Source organism: Bos grunniens, chromosome 21 (genome assembly GCF_055505025.1).
Source record: "Bos grunniens cultivar Pamir isolate PY7600 chromosome 21, Bosgru_T2T1.0, whole genome shotgun sequence".
Classification (NCBI taxonomy): domain Eukaryota; kingdom Metazoa; phylum Chordata; class Mammalia; order Artiodactyla; family Bovidae; genus Bos; species Bos grunniens.
In genome coordinates, this window is record NC_141185.1 from 29,204,895 (window position 1) to 29,221,627 (window position 16,733).

At 36.8% G+C, this 16,733-nt stretch overlaps 2 protein-coding genes across 7 annotated transcripts in view; one reads left to right on the forward strand and one right to left on the reverse strand.

Moving 5' to 3' along the window:
• LOC147349315 (uncharacterized) overlaps positions 1 to 4,820 on the forward strand; it is a 151,968-nt gene extending 147,148 nt beyond the window's left edge. Inside the window, exons 5-7 of the mRNA XM_086364982.1 lie at positions 4,028 to 4,354; positions 4,446 to 4,509; positions 4,615 to 4,820. The gene's annotated coding sequence lies outside the window, so the exon portion shown is untranslated. The remainder of the gene's footprint in view (positions 1 to 4,027; positions 4,355 to 4,445; positions 4,510 to 4,614) is intronic.
• SCFD1 (sec1 family domain containing 1) overlaps positions 1 to 16,733 on the reverse strand; it is a 113,224-nt gene that overhangs the window by 5,122 nt on the left and 91,369 nt on the right. For 3 of the 6 annotated variants that reach the window (XM_086363770.1, XM_086363766.1, XM_086363768.1), the window contains 5 exons: positions 12,580 to 12,633; positions 9,446 to 9,498; positions 7,116 to 7,149; positions 6,441 to 6,506; positions 5,018 to 5,788 (listed from right to left, as the gene is read on the reverse strand). In XM_086363770.1, the coding sequence (XP_086219896.1) occupies positions 5,528 to 5,788; positions 6,441 to 6,506; positions 7,116 to 7,149; positions 9,446 to 9,498; positions 12,580 to 12,633 (468 nt within the window). In that variant the 3' untranslated portion in view covers positions 5,018 to 5,527. Of the gene's footprint in view, positions 1 to 5,017; positions 5,789 to 6,440; positions 6,507 to 7,115; positions 7,150 to 9,445; positions 9,499 to 12,579; positions 12,634 to 16,733 lie in introns of those variants that run through there. The other 3 variants (XM_086363771.1, XM_086363767.1, XM_086363769.1) reach the window with 1 other exon arrangement.

Below are 16,733 nucleotides of genomic sequence, written 5' to 3' on the forward strand. Positions count from 1 at the left end.
ATTGCCAAATTCAGACTTAAATTGAAGAAAGTAGGGAAAACCACTAGACCATTGAGGTATGACCTAAATCAAATCCCTTATGATTATACAGTGGAAGTGAGAAATAGATTTAAGGGCCTAGATCTGATAGATAGAGTGCCTGATGAACTATGGAATGAGGGTCGTGACACTGTACTGAGGTTCGTGACATTGTACAGGAGACAGGGATCAAGACCATCCCCATGGAAAAGAAATGCAAAAAAGCAAAATGGCTGTCTGGGGAGGCCTTACAAACAGCTGTGAAAAGAAGAGAAGCGAAAAGGAAAGATATAAACATCTGAATGCAGAGTTCTAAAGAATAGCAAGAAGAGAGAAGAAAGCCTTCCTCAGCGATCAATGCAAAGAAATAGAGGAAAACAACAGAATGGGAAAGACTAGAGATCTCTTCAAGAAAATGAGAGATACCAAGGGAACATTTCATGCAAAGATGGGCTCAATAAAGGACAGAAATGGTATGGACCTAACAGAAGCAGAAGATATTAAGAGATGGCAAGAATACATAGAAGAACTGTACAAAAAAGATCTTCACGACCCAGATAATCACGATGGTGTCATCACTGACCTAGAGCCAGACATCCTGGAATGTGAAGTCAAGAGGGCCTTAGAAAGCATCACTACAAACAAAGCTAGTGGAGGTGATGGAATTCCAGTTGAGCTATTCCAAATCCTAAAGATGATGCTGTGAAAGTGCTACACTCAATATGCCAGCAAATTTGGAAAACTCAGCAGTGGCCACAGGACTGGAAAAGGGCAGTTTTCATTCCAATCCCAAAGAAAGGCAATGCCAAAGAATGCTCAAACTATCGCACAATTACACTCATCTCACATGCTAGTAAAGTAATGCTCAAAATTCTCCAAGCCAGGCTTCAGCAATATGTGAACTGTGAACTTCCTGATGTTCAAGCTGGTTTTAGAAAAGGCAGAGGAACCAGAGATCAAATTGCCAACATCCGCTGGATCATGGAAAAAGCAAGAGAGTTCCAGAAAAGCATCTATTTCTGCTTTATTGACTATGCCAAAGCCTTTGACTGTGTGGATCACAATGAACTGTGGAAAATTCTTAAAGAGATATGAATACCAGACCACCCTATCTGCCTCTTGAGAAATTTGTATGCAGGTCAGGAAGCAACGGTTAGAACTGGACATGGAACAACAGACTGGTTCCAAATAGGAAAAGGAGTTCGTTAAGGCTGTATATTGTCACCCTGTTTATTTAACTTATATGCAGAGTACATCATGAGAAATGCTGGACTGGAAGAAACACAGGCTGGAATCAAGATTGCCGGGAGAAATATCAATAATCTCAGATATGCAGATGACACCACCCTTATGGCAGAAAGTGAAGAGGAACTCAAAAGCCTCTTGATGAAAGTGAAAGTGGAAAGTGAGAAAGTTGGCTTAAAGCTCAACATTCAGAAAACAAAGATCATGGCATCTGGTCCCATCACTTCATGGGAAACAGATGAGGAAACAGTGTCAGACTTTATCTTTCTGGGCTCCAAAATCACTACAGATGGTGACTGCAGCCATGAAATTAAAAGACGCTTACTCCTTGGAAGGAAAGTTATGACCAACCTAGATAGCATAGTCAAAAGCAGAGACATTACTTTGCCAACAAAGGTCCATCTAGTCAAGGCTATGGTTTTTCCTGTGGTCATGTATGGATGTGAGAGTTGGACTGTGAAGAAGGCTGAGTGCCAAAGATTTGATGCTTTTGAACTGTGGTGTTGGAGAAGACTCGAGAGTCCCTTGGACTGCAAGGAGATCCAACCAGTCCATTCTGAAGGAGATCAGCCCTGGGATTTCTTTGGAAGGAATGATGCTAAAGCTGAAAGTCCAGTACTTTGGCCACCTCATGCGAAGAGTGGACTCATTGGAAAAGACTGTGATGCTGGGAGGGATTGGGGGCAGGAGGAGAAGGGGATGACAGAGGATGAGATGGCTGGATGGCATCACTGACTCGATGGACGTGAGTCTGAGTGAACTCTGGGAGTTGGTGATGGACAGGGAGGCCTGGCGTGCTGCGATTCATGGGGTCGCAAAGAGTTGGACACGACTGAACTGAGCTGAGCTGAGCTGTTCTGATCTGATACCCTATTCCATTCTGTAACTATGAATTTCATCCTTAATCTTGACAGAATGTTGGCACCCAGTAACATGCAGTCAAAACTCTTTGACTAGAGAATTTTGGTAAGTTCTTAATGCTGAAATTCTTATATGTATTGTGAACTTGAAGGCAAATTTGTAAGTTTTATTTTGTAATGTACAAACCAAATGTGGTTAATCAAGGAACCAAAAGAATTACGGCTTTGCAATACAAGAGAAGGACATTTCTTTGGGATATATTGAACTGAGTAAACATCGCTGAGAGAACAAGCAAAGCAAAAGTCACATCTCACCTTTTCTTCAAAATGAGATGGTATGTGTAGCCATTAAATAGGGCCATATAACTGGGATTCTTGAGGCTATGCTCACATGAGGGCAGGAGTACATAAGGAAACATTAGACACATTTCATTTTCAATTGTGAACCACCAGGATACCCTGGTCTCAGGGGAGCGCCAGTCCTGCCCAAGGAGGGATCTTATATTCCTCTCTGGTCACACAGCTACAGTCAGGCTGTATGACCAGGTTTAACAGCAGAAACAAGAAAACATGCTGGCAACCAAGTGAAATCATCAATCTATGTTTTCCATTAAAGAACACTGACAAACTAGTAGAAGTTGCCCCCTGGTCTATCTTGGACCCTAGCACATGCCTATTTTAAACACTAGTTAAAACATTTCATTCAGGGTTGGCCAAACATCAGCACCAGGGTATCAATAACTAGCTGAGATTAATCTTGTGCTTATGTAAGTATATTCTCTCTCCATCCTTGATCAAGCTTTCTTAATTGTAATTATTTGTCACCATTTTTCATCCTTTATAGCATTTACAGAATATAAAAACAAAGATAAACACAAAACTCTAATCTTCTGTGTCATCTAGTGAGGTATAGTTATAATTAACACTGCAGTTTAGTAATATTTCAGTGTAAAACTTATTAAAACTATGTACAAATTTGATATTTCTTCTTTCCATTAAAAACTGAACTTTTTGAATGTACCAATACCTTGATTCAATGCAACAATTAATTATTAACTAAATCTAGCTTATTCCCTAGCCAATCACCTTCCAACAAAAGAACAACTGGTCACTGATATCAATATTATCAAACATATTGTTAAAATCAATCCAATTAATTTTATCGAATACATCAATGTTATACCAAATAGCAGTTACATTATAAGTCAGACTAACATTATTACCAAATAAATCAGCTAGAATTCTTATAGTATTTTCTTTGCCTTCCCAACAAAAATGGTACTTGCTCATTTTGTGAATGGGTATAAATCAAGTGCCATATTAGGTAATTCTGAATTACAAGTCTTTCAGAGCCATAGGCATAAGTTTTGTTTCATACTACGAGGCTGTATTACATAGGCATGAGGCAGGCAGGCGGTCACAGACCTACTAGAGTGCTCAGTTTCCCCTAAATGGGGCTGAAATGATAGAAAAATGAACATTATGCAGAACAAAGGAAACAGTAAGACCAAATGGGATTAAAAAACAAAAATTCTCATGATAATTAGACTATATGGCTTAGTAGCTACTAAACATTAATGGCTCTATTAAAAACCCATTGGAAACCTTAAATTTAACAGTGACAGGCAGGATGCTTTGCCCCCTAAAATCAGGAAGAAGATAAAAAAGTCTGCTCTGGACTCTTCTGTTGTTATTGGAGGCTCTAGCCAGGGTGGGTAGGCAAGAAAAAAGAAAACACATCCCGAAAGGATAAGGAAGATGCTTATTCACAGATAACATGATATTGTTTATAGAAAATCTTAAAAATCCATTAAAAAACTATCAGAAATAATAAATGAGTTTAATAGGGTTGCAGGACATAAGATCAATATACAAAAACTAATCAGATTTCTATATAATTGCAGTGAACAACCCAAAAATGAAATGAAGACAATTCCATTCCTCTGAATCTGTTTGGACAGTTTCTTCTTTTCACCTGTGTGTAAACTGGGATTAATGGTTTCTGCATCTGTACTAACCAGTGGATAACAGTCTTATAAACTCTCACTCAGCCACCTACTCCCTGTGACTGGGAATGAAGAGCGGGAAGTGCAGCAGTCATACCGCTGCCACTGTGGATCGGAGTCGTGCTGAAGCTGATGGTCTCCTAAACCAGGGGCCAAATTCTGGGTAAGAATTACGGACACATGGAAAGATGGAGAAGTTTTGATCCTCAGAAATGGAGCCAATAGGTAAGTATTAATAATAAAAAAAGCTAACATTATCATGGTACCCTGCAAAAGGTTGGGAGCAAGAGAATGATACTCTTAGCTATATTTACAGATGCCCACAACACCTGCAGAAACAGCCTCCTTTATTTGAAGCTGAAGGCCCAAAATGGATTCTGGTAGGTTTATGAAAGATTTAATCTAGACTTATGTGCTATATCTCGATGATGTTACCCAGAATAATTCTAATACTTCCTTTTGTTTTACATATTCTCATTTTACAGGTTTTATATATTCTATATAAATATAGAATCGGTTCTATATTTGCCTCCCCTTCTGGGAGGCAAAATTAGGATATTGTTGCTGCTCAGATGTGTACAGAAGAATCTGTTCAACACAAGAGCCAAAGACCACTGTGTAAATATGAACCCAAGTGATCATCTGTTAAGAATATACCTGATATAGAGACATAAAACACCTGTTACTTGGCTGATGGGTCAAGTGTCATGTGCCCTACTATCTGTACACCATGTTTTGGTGACTGAAAGGCATTAACAAGTTAAAACAAAACATTTTGTAAACTGAAACCAAGTAAAGGATAACTTGGTGGGCTTACATATCTACCACTGATAACCCTGAAGTTCTGGTGGAGGTGACTGATTGGGGAAAAGAACTAAACTTAGTTAACAATTGTTACATTTATTCAATTTATTAATACATTTCACAAAAATTAAAATTTCTGTGGTAGTGAGGGGTAAGTTACGAGGTTTACGCATGATTAAAAACAAGTTTACACTGGACTATTTGGTAAACTGCAAAGTTTCTTTAAAGTTACACCTGCATTTCAGTCACTACACTACACAAATGATTATTATTTTTTTGTTTTTATCCCTGTTTTTCTGGTCTGTAATGTGTAAAAAAAAAAAAAAAATGCAGAAGGAATGCTGATAAGTGTAATTAAGAAAAGTTACCCAAGGATGGGATTTAAGTACAGGATTAATTTCAGCTGGTCTGTTGCAACCCTGTGTTTACCCTTAGGTACATACCTGGAACCAATCATGTTGCTGACCCATGGCCAAATCTAAATGAAACAGATTAATATAGTCTGCCCCAGGGTCACAGACAGACAGACCAGGGGACAACCGGCACCACTAGCTTGTCAGCACTGTTCACAGAACTTTTACAGATTCATGGGTTTTACACCTGGTTTCTGTTACGTTCCCTTGCTTTTTGCCTTTGAGCCTGGTCATGGAGCCCGATTCTGGCTATATGAACAGAGAAGGGTATAAAAGACATCTCTGTGTAAGACGGATGCTTCCCTGAAACCAAGGTATTGTACACAGATCTGAGCGGTGGTCCACATTCTGAAGCATGTTCTGTGCGACTGAGGTAGGACCCCTGGAGGTGCCTGATGATTCTGAAGCTCTGTGACATCCACCTATGTATTTTTTTCTCCTGCTGTACGAAAATTTCAGTATTTATTGATGTTTTACATAATATAGGACCACAAGGAATAATCATTAAGTGAATAAATGAAGGTTATAAAATGTCACTAACAATCACTAGTTCTGTCGCCTCTGCATTTTAAATGGCGTTTTTGCTCTCCAAGTTACACCTTTCCCTTCATATTCTTTTGCTTAGTTGTCTGTCACTGCTGCTGTTAGCTCTGAATAGCACACCACTTCTAAAGTGCTACCTCTGAAGTGCCTATTTGCTGAAAAAGCAGACATTCCAAGTTTGTTTGAAGTATGTTGCTGACTTAGGTCAATAAGATGAGAGAAAAGTGCTTAATTTAGGTAAATGGAGTTCAGTACATCATTTCACCCAGGGAGACTTTAAACATTTAAAGTCAAATTAAGATAGCTGCATAGTACATTACATCAAGAAGATATGTTATTTTCCAGATCAAGTAAAATTTTAGGCCAAAAATGAATGTGACATGGAAAAATGCTCATATATTCATTGTTTTCTTATCTGCCAGATTTTTAAACTACCTCTAGAAAAGGGATTATTTAAGACTCAGGAAAGCCATCAGAGACTGCTAATATGTTAAAGACATGGAACAACTGTGAAACCTCAAATAATAAAAGAATATGAACATCAAATGTACCTTTATGTAGTCAACCAGATTTTGATATTCAATGTAGTTGCCTCCTCCCACCACAAAAACAATTGCCTAAAAATGCAAGTAGAAGAAAATAGGTAAGTTAAAAGAAACGGAACAGTATTTTAGCTCTCAAGCAACATGGCTTTTAGTGTGGAGCCTATTCCACAACTTTTGCTGCTGCTGCTAAGTCGCTTCAGTCGTGTCCGACTCTGTGCGACCCCATAGACGGCAGCCCACCCGTCCCTGGGATTCTCCAGGCAAGAACACTGGACTGGGTTGCCATTGCCTTCTCCGAACAAATTTTGCTAGTTAGTATTTTTTTTTTAACCTTCCTAAGTGCCTGATGCTCCTTCAATGATAGAGAAATTTATTTTTTAAAGTCTATAAATTTCTAATGTCTATTGGGTATTAAAGTGGAGATTTTTCAGAAACAATTATGAGGAAAATAAACCTCATCTTTCAATTAAACAATACCAAATAAATCCATAGGGCTTTTTCTAAAAGTCATCTTTGACTTTATTGTTATTTATAATGAATCTTCAGTACACAGGATCAGATTGATCAAGACTGCCAAACAGTAATCATCATAAAGCCATAGGACAAAGATATCCTTCAACACTGCTGGGTCACCTTTTCATCCTTCCATTTTAGGGACAGAGAATTTTTATATGAACTTACCTCTTGGAATGGATTTTTGTTTCTTGGAACTGAGCTGTAAGAACAAACAATAAAAAACCCATACTGAAAATTTCACCCAAAGCTTTTCTTAAGGATAAAAGGGCATGGAAAATATATATATATATACACACACATGCCCTATTATCTGTGTATTTATAATTCTTCTTAAGTGGGATTCAGAGAACAAGCTAAATGAGGTACATGTCTCAGTGTCTAAAAGGGAATGAGGCAACCTGTTGACTTTAAAATTCCACAAGACTGAGAGGGAATAGGAAAGATGGAGCATTAGTTCCCACAACGAGTGGAGATCTGGGTGTAAGGTAAATTGATAAAATATATGCTTTAGTGATGAGTGAAAGTCGCTCAGTTATGTCCGACTCTTTGCGACCCCAAGGACTATGCTGGAGTGGGTAGCCTATCCCTTCTCCAGAAGATCTTTCAGACCCAGGAATTGAACTGGGGTCTCCTGCACTGCAGGCAGACTCTTTGAGCTACCAAGGAAGCCCACTTTAGTGGTAAATTATGTGCAAGTTTTACCATACTGGACAGATTATAGTTTGTGGGTATCTACATTTGTGGAAAAACTATGCAAACACATGTATGGCAAGGATAACAATTTAGGAAGGAAAAGGGGGATGAAAGAAGGGATCTGTATTTTTCTGTAACCTGTTTATATATTAATTACATATTTATTTACTTCAAAAATACTTGGTGTCTAAGAGCTCTTTTTAATAAAGACAATTTGCAAAGCTTTTGTGAGTCAAATATATATTTGTTTTGAGTGCTAAAATAGGCTATACGAACAAAGATAACTTAGGTTTTCCTCACAAGCCATTTTTGAAAATCTCAACCAAGGGGAAAGAGCTATTATAACGGCTCAATGATTCGGTGACTGATTCCACAGTTCCATATTTTCCCCCTTTCTGTGACCTGGGTGAAAATTCCAGAAAAGGGGCCAGGAGCTGCCTAATGCCTCACAGTGTTTAACTTCCTTCTAGAGTGCCTGAAGTTCCTTTAAGAGCAGACATGAGGAGAGGCGAGACTTCAAAGAGCACTGCACTACCAGTTGTTAAAAACCGAGATCTACTTGTGATGAGACAGCTCAGGAGAAAGCTGAGCCTATTAAAAATGAAACTCTGTGCTTCTCTGTCTTATCAACACTCCTAATATTCCTTCTTATTATCATGAATAAACTAGATATAGGGAAAATTGAAAGAATTTCTCAGAAGTTTCTAAGAAGCAAAATATATCTACTGATAGAAATATAAGGAAGGAAAAAATTGTAAGATTGAGGACATCAAACGTGTTGTAAACCCACCATTTAAAAGTGTACAATTAGTGGTTGGTCTTTTAGTGTATTGAGAGTTGTACAACCATTACCACTGTCTAATTTTAGAACATTTTAATCACCCACCAAAGAAGCCCCATAGCCCCTTAGTGTCGCTCCTCATCCTCTTCCTTCTATAATTTATTCTTTTGTCAAATTCTTTCTTACCAGCTGCAGCTGCTAGCAGCAGCTTCTTTTGCAACTCTGGTATTATTTCTGGTAAGTTCAGAAAAGAGAATAACCTTTATGTTTCCAAAGTAATCTAATAATCAATTTTTTAGTGACCAGATTATCCGATCTGACTATCTACAAAGATTTGAAAGCTTGGGATAAATCAAAGTTTGAAAGATCCCAAACATGAGGTATAGGCAATAAAGAAGCTTCACCCAAGTTTTGCTGCTAAAGACCATTCCTCCAAGAAGGTTTGTTCTATAATTTTATCCTTTTTTCTGTATTTTATACACTACTATCATACCACCAGAATTAAATTTCTAAAAATATACCCATAATAAAGATAGTATCTTACCACACCATGTTTGTCAAAAAATACAGAAATTATTTGCAGAATGTTTCACTGCCAAAAAGAAGGATTCACAGCAATGGTCCCCAGGGGCACAGATTGTATGGATGAGTTCAATAAAAAACCAACTGGTATCCAACATAAAGCCTTCCTCTTTTTCATTTCGTCCAAAATATCCAAATTCTCCTTTTCTACACATAAGATTGTAATACCCTCATCATTTCATTAAAAACAACAAGCATCTAATGTACTTTTTTTCTGTATATATACTTGGAAGGAAAAGCATCAAAGTGTTAAGTATAATTATCAGTGATTACCTCTGGGTAAAGAGATTCTACATGTTATTTACTTACCAGTTTTCTATACAGTTTGAATTTTTAATAATAAGCAATTACTGATTTATAACAAAAAAATCAGTAAACGTTATTTCCATATCTGGTGGGAATGAGGAAACATACAACAAATTATGCAAGAGCTGCTTACCTGTCATTGCCCCGTAGCATTTTGGGATCAAAATACCTATAGTCATCAGTTTCCTATTTAAGAAAATAGAGAACTTTACCACAACTATGGAATTTCTCTTTAGAAAGTTCAAGTTTTGCTTAGAGTATTTTAAGATTACTTGATGAATCTACTAATGAATATTAAGCTGGTAGAATAAACAGCCATCATCAACACTTACTGTGCATTAAACATCATTCTAAGTGTCTCAGATGAAATTACATAATCCCGTGTCATCTCTGAGGTACTTGTTGTTATCCATGTTTTTCAGATGGGAAAACTGGGATACAGAGAGGTTATCTAACTTTCCTAAGTCTTATGACAAGTGTGGAAACTCCAGATCTGAACCTGGGCAGTCTAGTTTCAATGCCCCGGCACTTAACCACTATGCATGCTGCTTCTCAAGTGTATACCTGTTTTTATGTAGAAAACAAACTATGGTTATAACCGGGGCGGGGCGCAGATAAATTAGTAGTTTAGGATTAACATATACACACTACTATATATAAATTAACCAATAAGAAACTATTGTATAGCACAGGGAACTATACTTAATAATTGAGAAAAATAAATATACCTATAAGCCTATTATAAGCTAATGCACTTAAGTATTTTTGCTTTTAGAATTTTATTACATTATTATATGTCCATGATTTTATTGATTGTGCAGAATACCTAATACAGGTTCAAATCTTTTATAATTGAAACCTCTGGAGTTAGATATATTTTGCAACTTTGAATTTAAAAAACTGTAGATAGATAATATCATACATAGCAACTCTATATAATGTAGTATTCCCAGTGGGCAGCACCCCATCATCTAACATGGTAATATTTCTGCAGCTAAACAAATGAATATTAACATAAAGTATGATAAACTATAAAGAACCTCAATATGAGTTAAGGTTAGGTTTTGCCAAATGAATTATACAAAATCTTTTTGGATTTCAGAACTTGTGGATAAGGGGTTGCTGGCCTCCATACTACATAATCGACAAGCTTCTTGATATTAAAGATTTAGAAAGTACTGCTTTACTGCATATAATGTCATTACTTCCTAATCTCTCTCTCCTTCTCCCTCCAAAGCACAAACACCCAAAGGAACTTACTCTTTTCTGCGATGTTTTTTGATTCTTTTCTGGATGACCCTACCCAAAGGTGATCAGTGACCAACTCTGCATTATCATTATCTAGTCCTGCACTCAGTGCTGGCCAGTGCTAACAATTGCAGAACTCTCCCTGAACCAAAAGTGAAGTCGCTCAGTTGTGTCCGACTCTTTGTGACCCCATGGACTGTAGCCTACCAGGCTCCTCTGTCCATAGAATTTTCCAGGCAAGAGTACTGGAGTGGGTTGCCATTTCCTTCTCCAGGGGATCTTCCCAACCCAGGCATCATACCCGGGTCTCCCGCATTGTAGGCAGATGCTTTACCATCTGAGCCACCAGGGAAGCCCAAAACCAAATGCAATGCCATAATCCTTCAACACTTTGTTCCAGGAAACCACTACTACCCAGGTGTACAAGGGTAGATGAAACCTATCTAGTATCTTGCCTAACCCCTTTTATTTTATTCAATCAAGACAAATCACAGATCACTTAGTAAACTGAGTGATAACAATGCACCTAGAATTAGGTTACAGCATTTTTAAAGCCTTTGAGATACAATATATTCAAGATTATTAGTCAGGTCTAACTTTGTACACATTGTTAATGTCTTCAATGCCTCCAAATCATTTTTCAATATGGGAACAAGACGGGGATAAGAGAGAGTGCAGGCATCTGTCCCACTTAACAGATGGGTGAAAAAACGCTTTTAAAGTAGAAAAATTTTACTTTTTCTAATTAATTAAAAAATATCTGCCTGTGGTAATGTGCCTTCAGTTATAAAGTCAAAGTCACTAGAACTGATAAATGAATTTATAGAAGTTGGAGACACATGTGAATAAGACCCATAATAGCCATCCATATGGCAGAAATATGGATTTGGCATCTAAATTTTTGCATTTATTTATATTTTTAATCTTTATAATCGTTTGGGATAACATCTTCCAGAAACCTACTGCCTATTATAAAGTAGTATTCTCTAAAGACAATCACAAATGCATTAATCATAAATGCATACTTCGCTAAGGCTTTTCAAGAAGCATTCCTTCATATATTCTGTACTCTTCATTTATTCATATACTCTAGGGTACAGTAATAACAAAGTCTATTGTTATTACATTGTCTACTATGTTCTCTGTATTGATTCTAGAAAAATCCACTCCTTTTTAGCTTATCATTATAGACAATTTTCTCTTTCCTTTCATAACTGCAACTGCCCTTTACTGGACTTTTTTTCTGTAACACTGTATCTTTGTTTTCACATGGACAGATTTTAAAATTTGTTTTTGTTATTTTCTTTAATGTTATTATAATCATGTTATAACAAATATGAAATAATGACATATTTATCTGCAGATTCTGTTCTTACTCTGCTTCTCAGCCTGGTATGCTAAGTCTTGATGCCAAGTCTACAGTGACCCAGATCAACCCAAACCAGGGTTCTGATCTATTCCAGACAACCACTCTCTTTCCAGTTGCCACAGTAACATGGTGGGCTGCTTTATGAAACAGATTGTGATGATTTTTACATTCCTTTCTTGAATTATAAACAGCTCAAAAACCCATTTTTTAAGTAAATGCTAACAATATTTACTCATTTATCTCTTCATCAAACAATTTCAATTTACTTTTTAGGCCAAAAGAATTTAGTGCCATCTGAACACATGCTCTTAAATTTTTTACTAGGCAATCCTATCCTAATTTAATTTCATAAAATTAAACTGGTCTGGTACTTTTCATATTATACCAACTGATGCTCACTAGTTCTCTTTTACTTATAGAAACTTGCTCCTTAGGATATATATAGGATATGATCTACATTTACTTTGCATGAGAGCCGGCCAGAGTGGATGCAGTAATGGCTAAAAACTGCTGTTTGAAGATGTGGACTCTTTCCTTTCCCTCACGCACTCTGCTGAGATGAAGCCCACAACACACTGAGCTTATCACCTTTGGTACAGGTAGTTTGGTACGCTCAAGAATTTACAAGTACAACGTTATATGCTACTCACAGGGTTTGACTTCATCTCCATCAGATTGTCTAAAATACGAGTAACAGGTAGATTCTGTGGAAGAAATCATTGAGTATTTTGTTAAATATCAGAAGAAATGACACACCAAAATTCTTCTTTAGTAACAAGACAACCTAATCATTCTATAGTTCAGTATGTCTACCTTTCAATCAAACACATTCTAAGATTAAGTATTCTATGAATGGTGTCATACATGTAAATATCTTTGGCAGTACTCAAGGTTCCAAATGTAATCTTAAAAAATGTGTAGGTGTATCTAGGTTTAGTACAAATATATACTTGGGCTTTTTACTTTGCTGGATATCTGCTTTTTTAATACTAGTAAGTTTTTAAGAACCCTGCCTCTGTTTTTCATTTCCTTTCGGTATATTTAAGTTTCTTTAAAAACACAGTACATAGTTCACAAAAATATTAATATATGAGATTACATGACCTAACAGCTTTTCATTTCTAATGTATAATCTTCGATTATACATTAGATACTTGTGTATCTATGTATACTTGTGTATCTAATGTATAATCTTTGATTGTATGTATAAAGATACACAAAGAGCACAAAAGATATGAAAGAACACAAAGATACTTGTGCACTTTCATAAAAATGGGGAAATGGATGCATACACAACTTTTAATTTTGTCTCAGGTAGACTTCAAATTTTCAGTGACATACTGCACTGTCTTCTTACAGAACAAATTCCACTTTGAACATGAAATGTATAATACTGGTGCTGACAGAAGATTGCCTCCTGACATGCTTACATGCATTGGGATAAGAAATTGTACTGTTCTATTTCAATCTAACCATTTGAACCATTATTTTGAGTATAACACATCGGGTACAAAAAATTTTCTAAGTGACTATTATGCCTATTCAAAGTTCATTTCTACTGGAATGGTTTTCTGCCCACTTTGAACTGATATTTCCTTTGTGAACTGTAGAGAATATTCTGGAAAGAATCATCTTGTATCTTGGAGATTTCATACAACAGAGGCAACCTTAAATCTCATTATTCACATAATAGTAGATAACACATTACTATTTCACAAGTTTTACTTTCTTTAGGTCATAAAACATTTTACTGTTACTAAAATGGACTATCACTAAGGAAAACGGTGCTTTGCCCAGACAGAAAATATGCATTTCTTTTTTCTTTTTCTAGATTTGCAAGTAGAAATCTTTTAAGATAATCTTAGGCAAATAAAATTAAAGTTATTTCATTATACTCTAGATATTTTTGTTGGTCAGGAACTCCTTAATATAAACACAAGAACCAAATGTTCAAGCTCACTGAATGTACTTCCTGAATTCTATTTAAAATCTGAAAAAAGGTAGCTCAAAATTGTACCTTTTAAGTTTTGTTTCAAATAAACTTGAGTTTGTTCACTTAAGAATGTGAGTCTAAATCATACCCTTCTCTAAAGAATAACTGGGTACAGATTTAAATCTTAAAAATGCTTTAAGAAAACTAGTTACATATTTATTCTTAGTAACACCAACAAAAGATGAAGTACTCTGTGACAAAACAGGAAGAAATAATAAAAGAATTCTGGAGCAAGGCAACATTATAAATTATAGCATTTTACTAAAATTATATCTATTTCTCTAATTTACATTTAACTCTGAACTGTACTATGCTATTAGGTATATGCAATGGAGAAAAATTCACTAAAGATTCTATATAATTGGTAAAGCCATAAGACTCATATTACTTTTACTGTATTTGCAAAAATAACTGGAAAATTGAATACTTCACTTAGCATAAAAGTAAAAATTAAATTTTACTTTGTATTTAATAGCTCTGGTGTATCTGAAAATAAGCCTACCAGTGAACAGGTCATTAAAAAACACTAGAAAAATTTCTCTCTAGCAGAACAGTTCAAAAGTTTAAGAGCCCAGAGACTATTCTTTATGTTTTTGTTTGGTCTTTACAACCAGGTAACACTGAAAGAGTCATCAACCACTTCCACGTTATACAATATTCACAGATTGTCACATATTAAGGAAAACTTCCAGTGTAGAGAATGATAAAAGAAATACACAGTGTCCTTAAAGGCTTAAGAAAGAGCACTTCAGGAAACAACTTCTGAGATCTCTGTCACCAACTACTGCTCTACCTAGCCTAAATGAAGCCTTGAGTTAGTGATTTAAAGAATCAATCTTATATTGATAATAATTTATATACAAGATAATTACTGTTGTTTAGTCATTGACTCATGTTCAACTCTTTGGCAATCCCATGGACTGTAGCCCATCAGGTTCCCCATCCTTAAAATTCTAATTGAAATAACTGAACTGTGGCAGCTAACAGACAGAAAACAGCATAACAAAACCATATAATTTTCTTCACTCAGCAGATGGTCTGTTCACTCATCTTAAAGACACAAAACAATTGTGTACCTCAATAAAAGGCATATAAATGAGATTTACTCATATGAAAGCCCATTATTTAAAAAATTCCCAAGCATGTTTTTAAATCAGTCAATCCAGAAGGAAATCAAACCTGAATATTCACTGGAAGGACTGATGCTGAAGCTGCAATTCTCTGGGCACCTGATGCAAAAAGCCAACTCATAGGAAAAGACCCTGATGCTGGGAAAGATTGAGGACAGGAAGAGAAGGGAGAGACAGGGGATGAGATGGTTGGATGGCATCACCGACTCCATGGACATGAGTTTGGGTAAACTCTGGGAGTTTGTGATGGACAAGGAAGCCTGGAGTGCTGCACTCTATGGGGTCGCAAAGAGTCGGACATGACTGAGCGACTGAACAACAAGTGTGTTTTTCATTGTTTTTGGAAACTGCTTCAGAAATAGAATGAAAAATGTTATTATCTAGGTTCAGTTCAGTTGTGTCTGACTCTTTGTGACCCCATGGACTCAAGCACACCAGGCCTCGCTGTCCATCACTAACTCCTGGAGCTTGCTCAAACTCATGTCCATCGAGTCAGTGATGCCATCCAATCTTATCCTCTGTCGTCCTTTTCTCTTCCCCACCTTCAATCTTTCCCAGCATCAGGGTCTTTTCCAGTGAGTCAGTTCTTTGCATCAGGTGGCCAAAGTATTGGAGTTTCAGCTTCAGCATCAGTCATTCCACTGAATATTCAGGACTGATTTCCTTTAGTCCAATGAATATTCAGGACTAATTATCTAGGTTACTAACTAAATTTTTATTAGTAGAAAGCACACCTGAATATCCTAAATTAAGGATTACTATGTTCAAATTTCAAATATATGAACATTAGAGAAGAAAATACAGTGAAAAATTAATTTCTAAAAATCCTAAATGCTTTTATGATCATAGTCATATTTTGTGATTTCAGTCACTGGAAAAGTTTAAAATTCTAAGTCAGAAGGGATCTACACAGTAAATCCAACATCCCCATCTTATAGATGCTGCTGCTGCTGCTGGTGCTGCTAAGTCGCTTCAGTCATGTCCAACTCTGTGCGACCCCATATACGGCAGCCCACCAGGCTCCCCTGTCCCTGGGATTCTCCAGGCAAGAACACTGGAGTGGGTTGCCATTGCCTTCTCCAATGCATGAAAGTGAAAAGTGAAAGGGAAGTTGCTCAGTCGTGTCCAACTCTTAGCGGCCCCATGGACTGCAGCCTACCAGGTTCTTCTGTCCATGGGATTTTCCAGGCAAGGGTACTGGAGTGGGGTTCTTACAGATGAATAAAGAATAAAATGGCACCCCACTCCAGTACTCTTGCCTGGAAAATCCCATGGATGGAGGAGCCTGGTAGGCTACAGTTCATGGGGTCGCTAAGAGTCGGACACGACTGAGCGACTTCACTTTCACTTTTCACTTTCATGCATTGGAGAAGGCAATGGCAACCCACTCCAGTGTTCTTGCCTGGAGAATCCCAGGGATGGGGAAGCCTGGTGGGCTGCCGTCTATGGAGTCACACAGAGTCGGACACGACTGAAGTGACTTAGTATAGCATAGCAAAGAATAAAATATATAAAGTAGTATATTTTTTCCAAGCCACAGACATTAATGGCAATAAAATAAAGAAACAAGATTACATGGACTGAATAAAACACATCCAATCTTCCATCATTCAGTTTCAACAATTATTAACTTATGACAAACTCTTGTTTTATTTGTATTCTCACCCACTCCCCAGTTCCT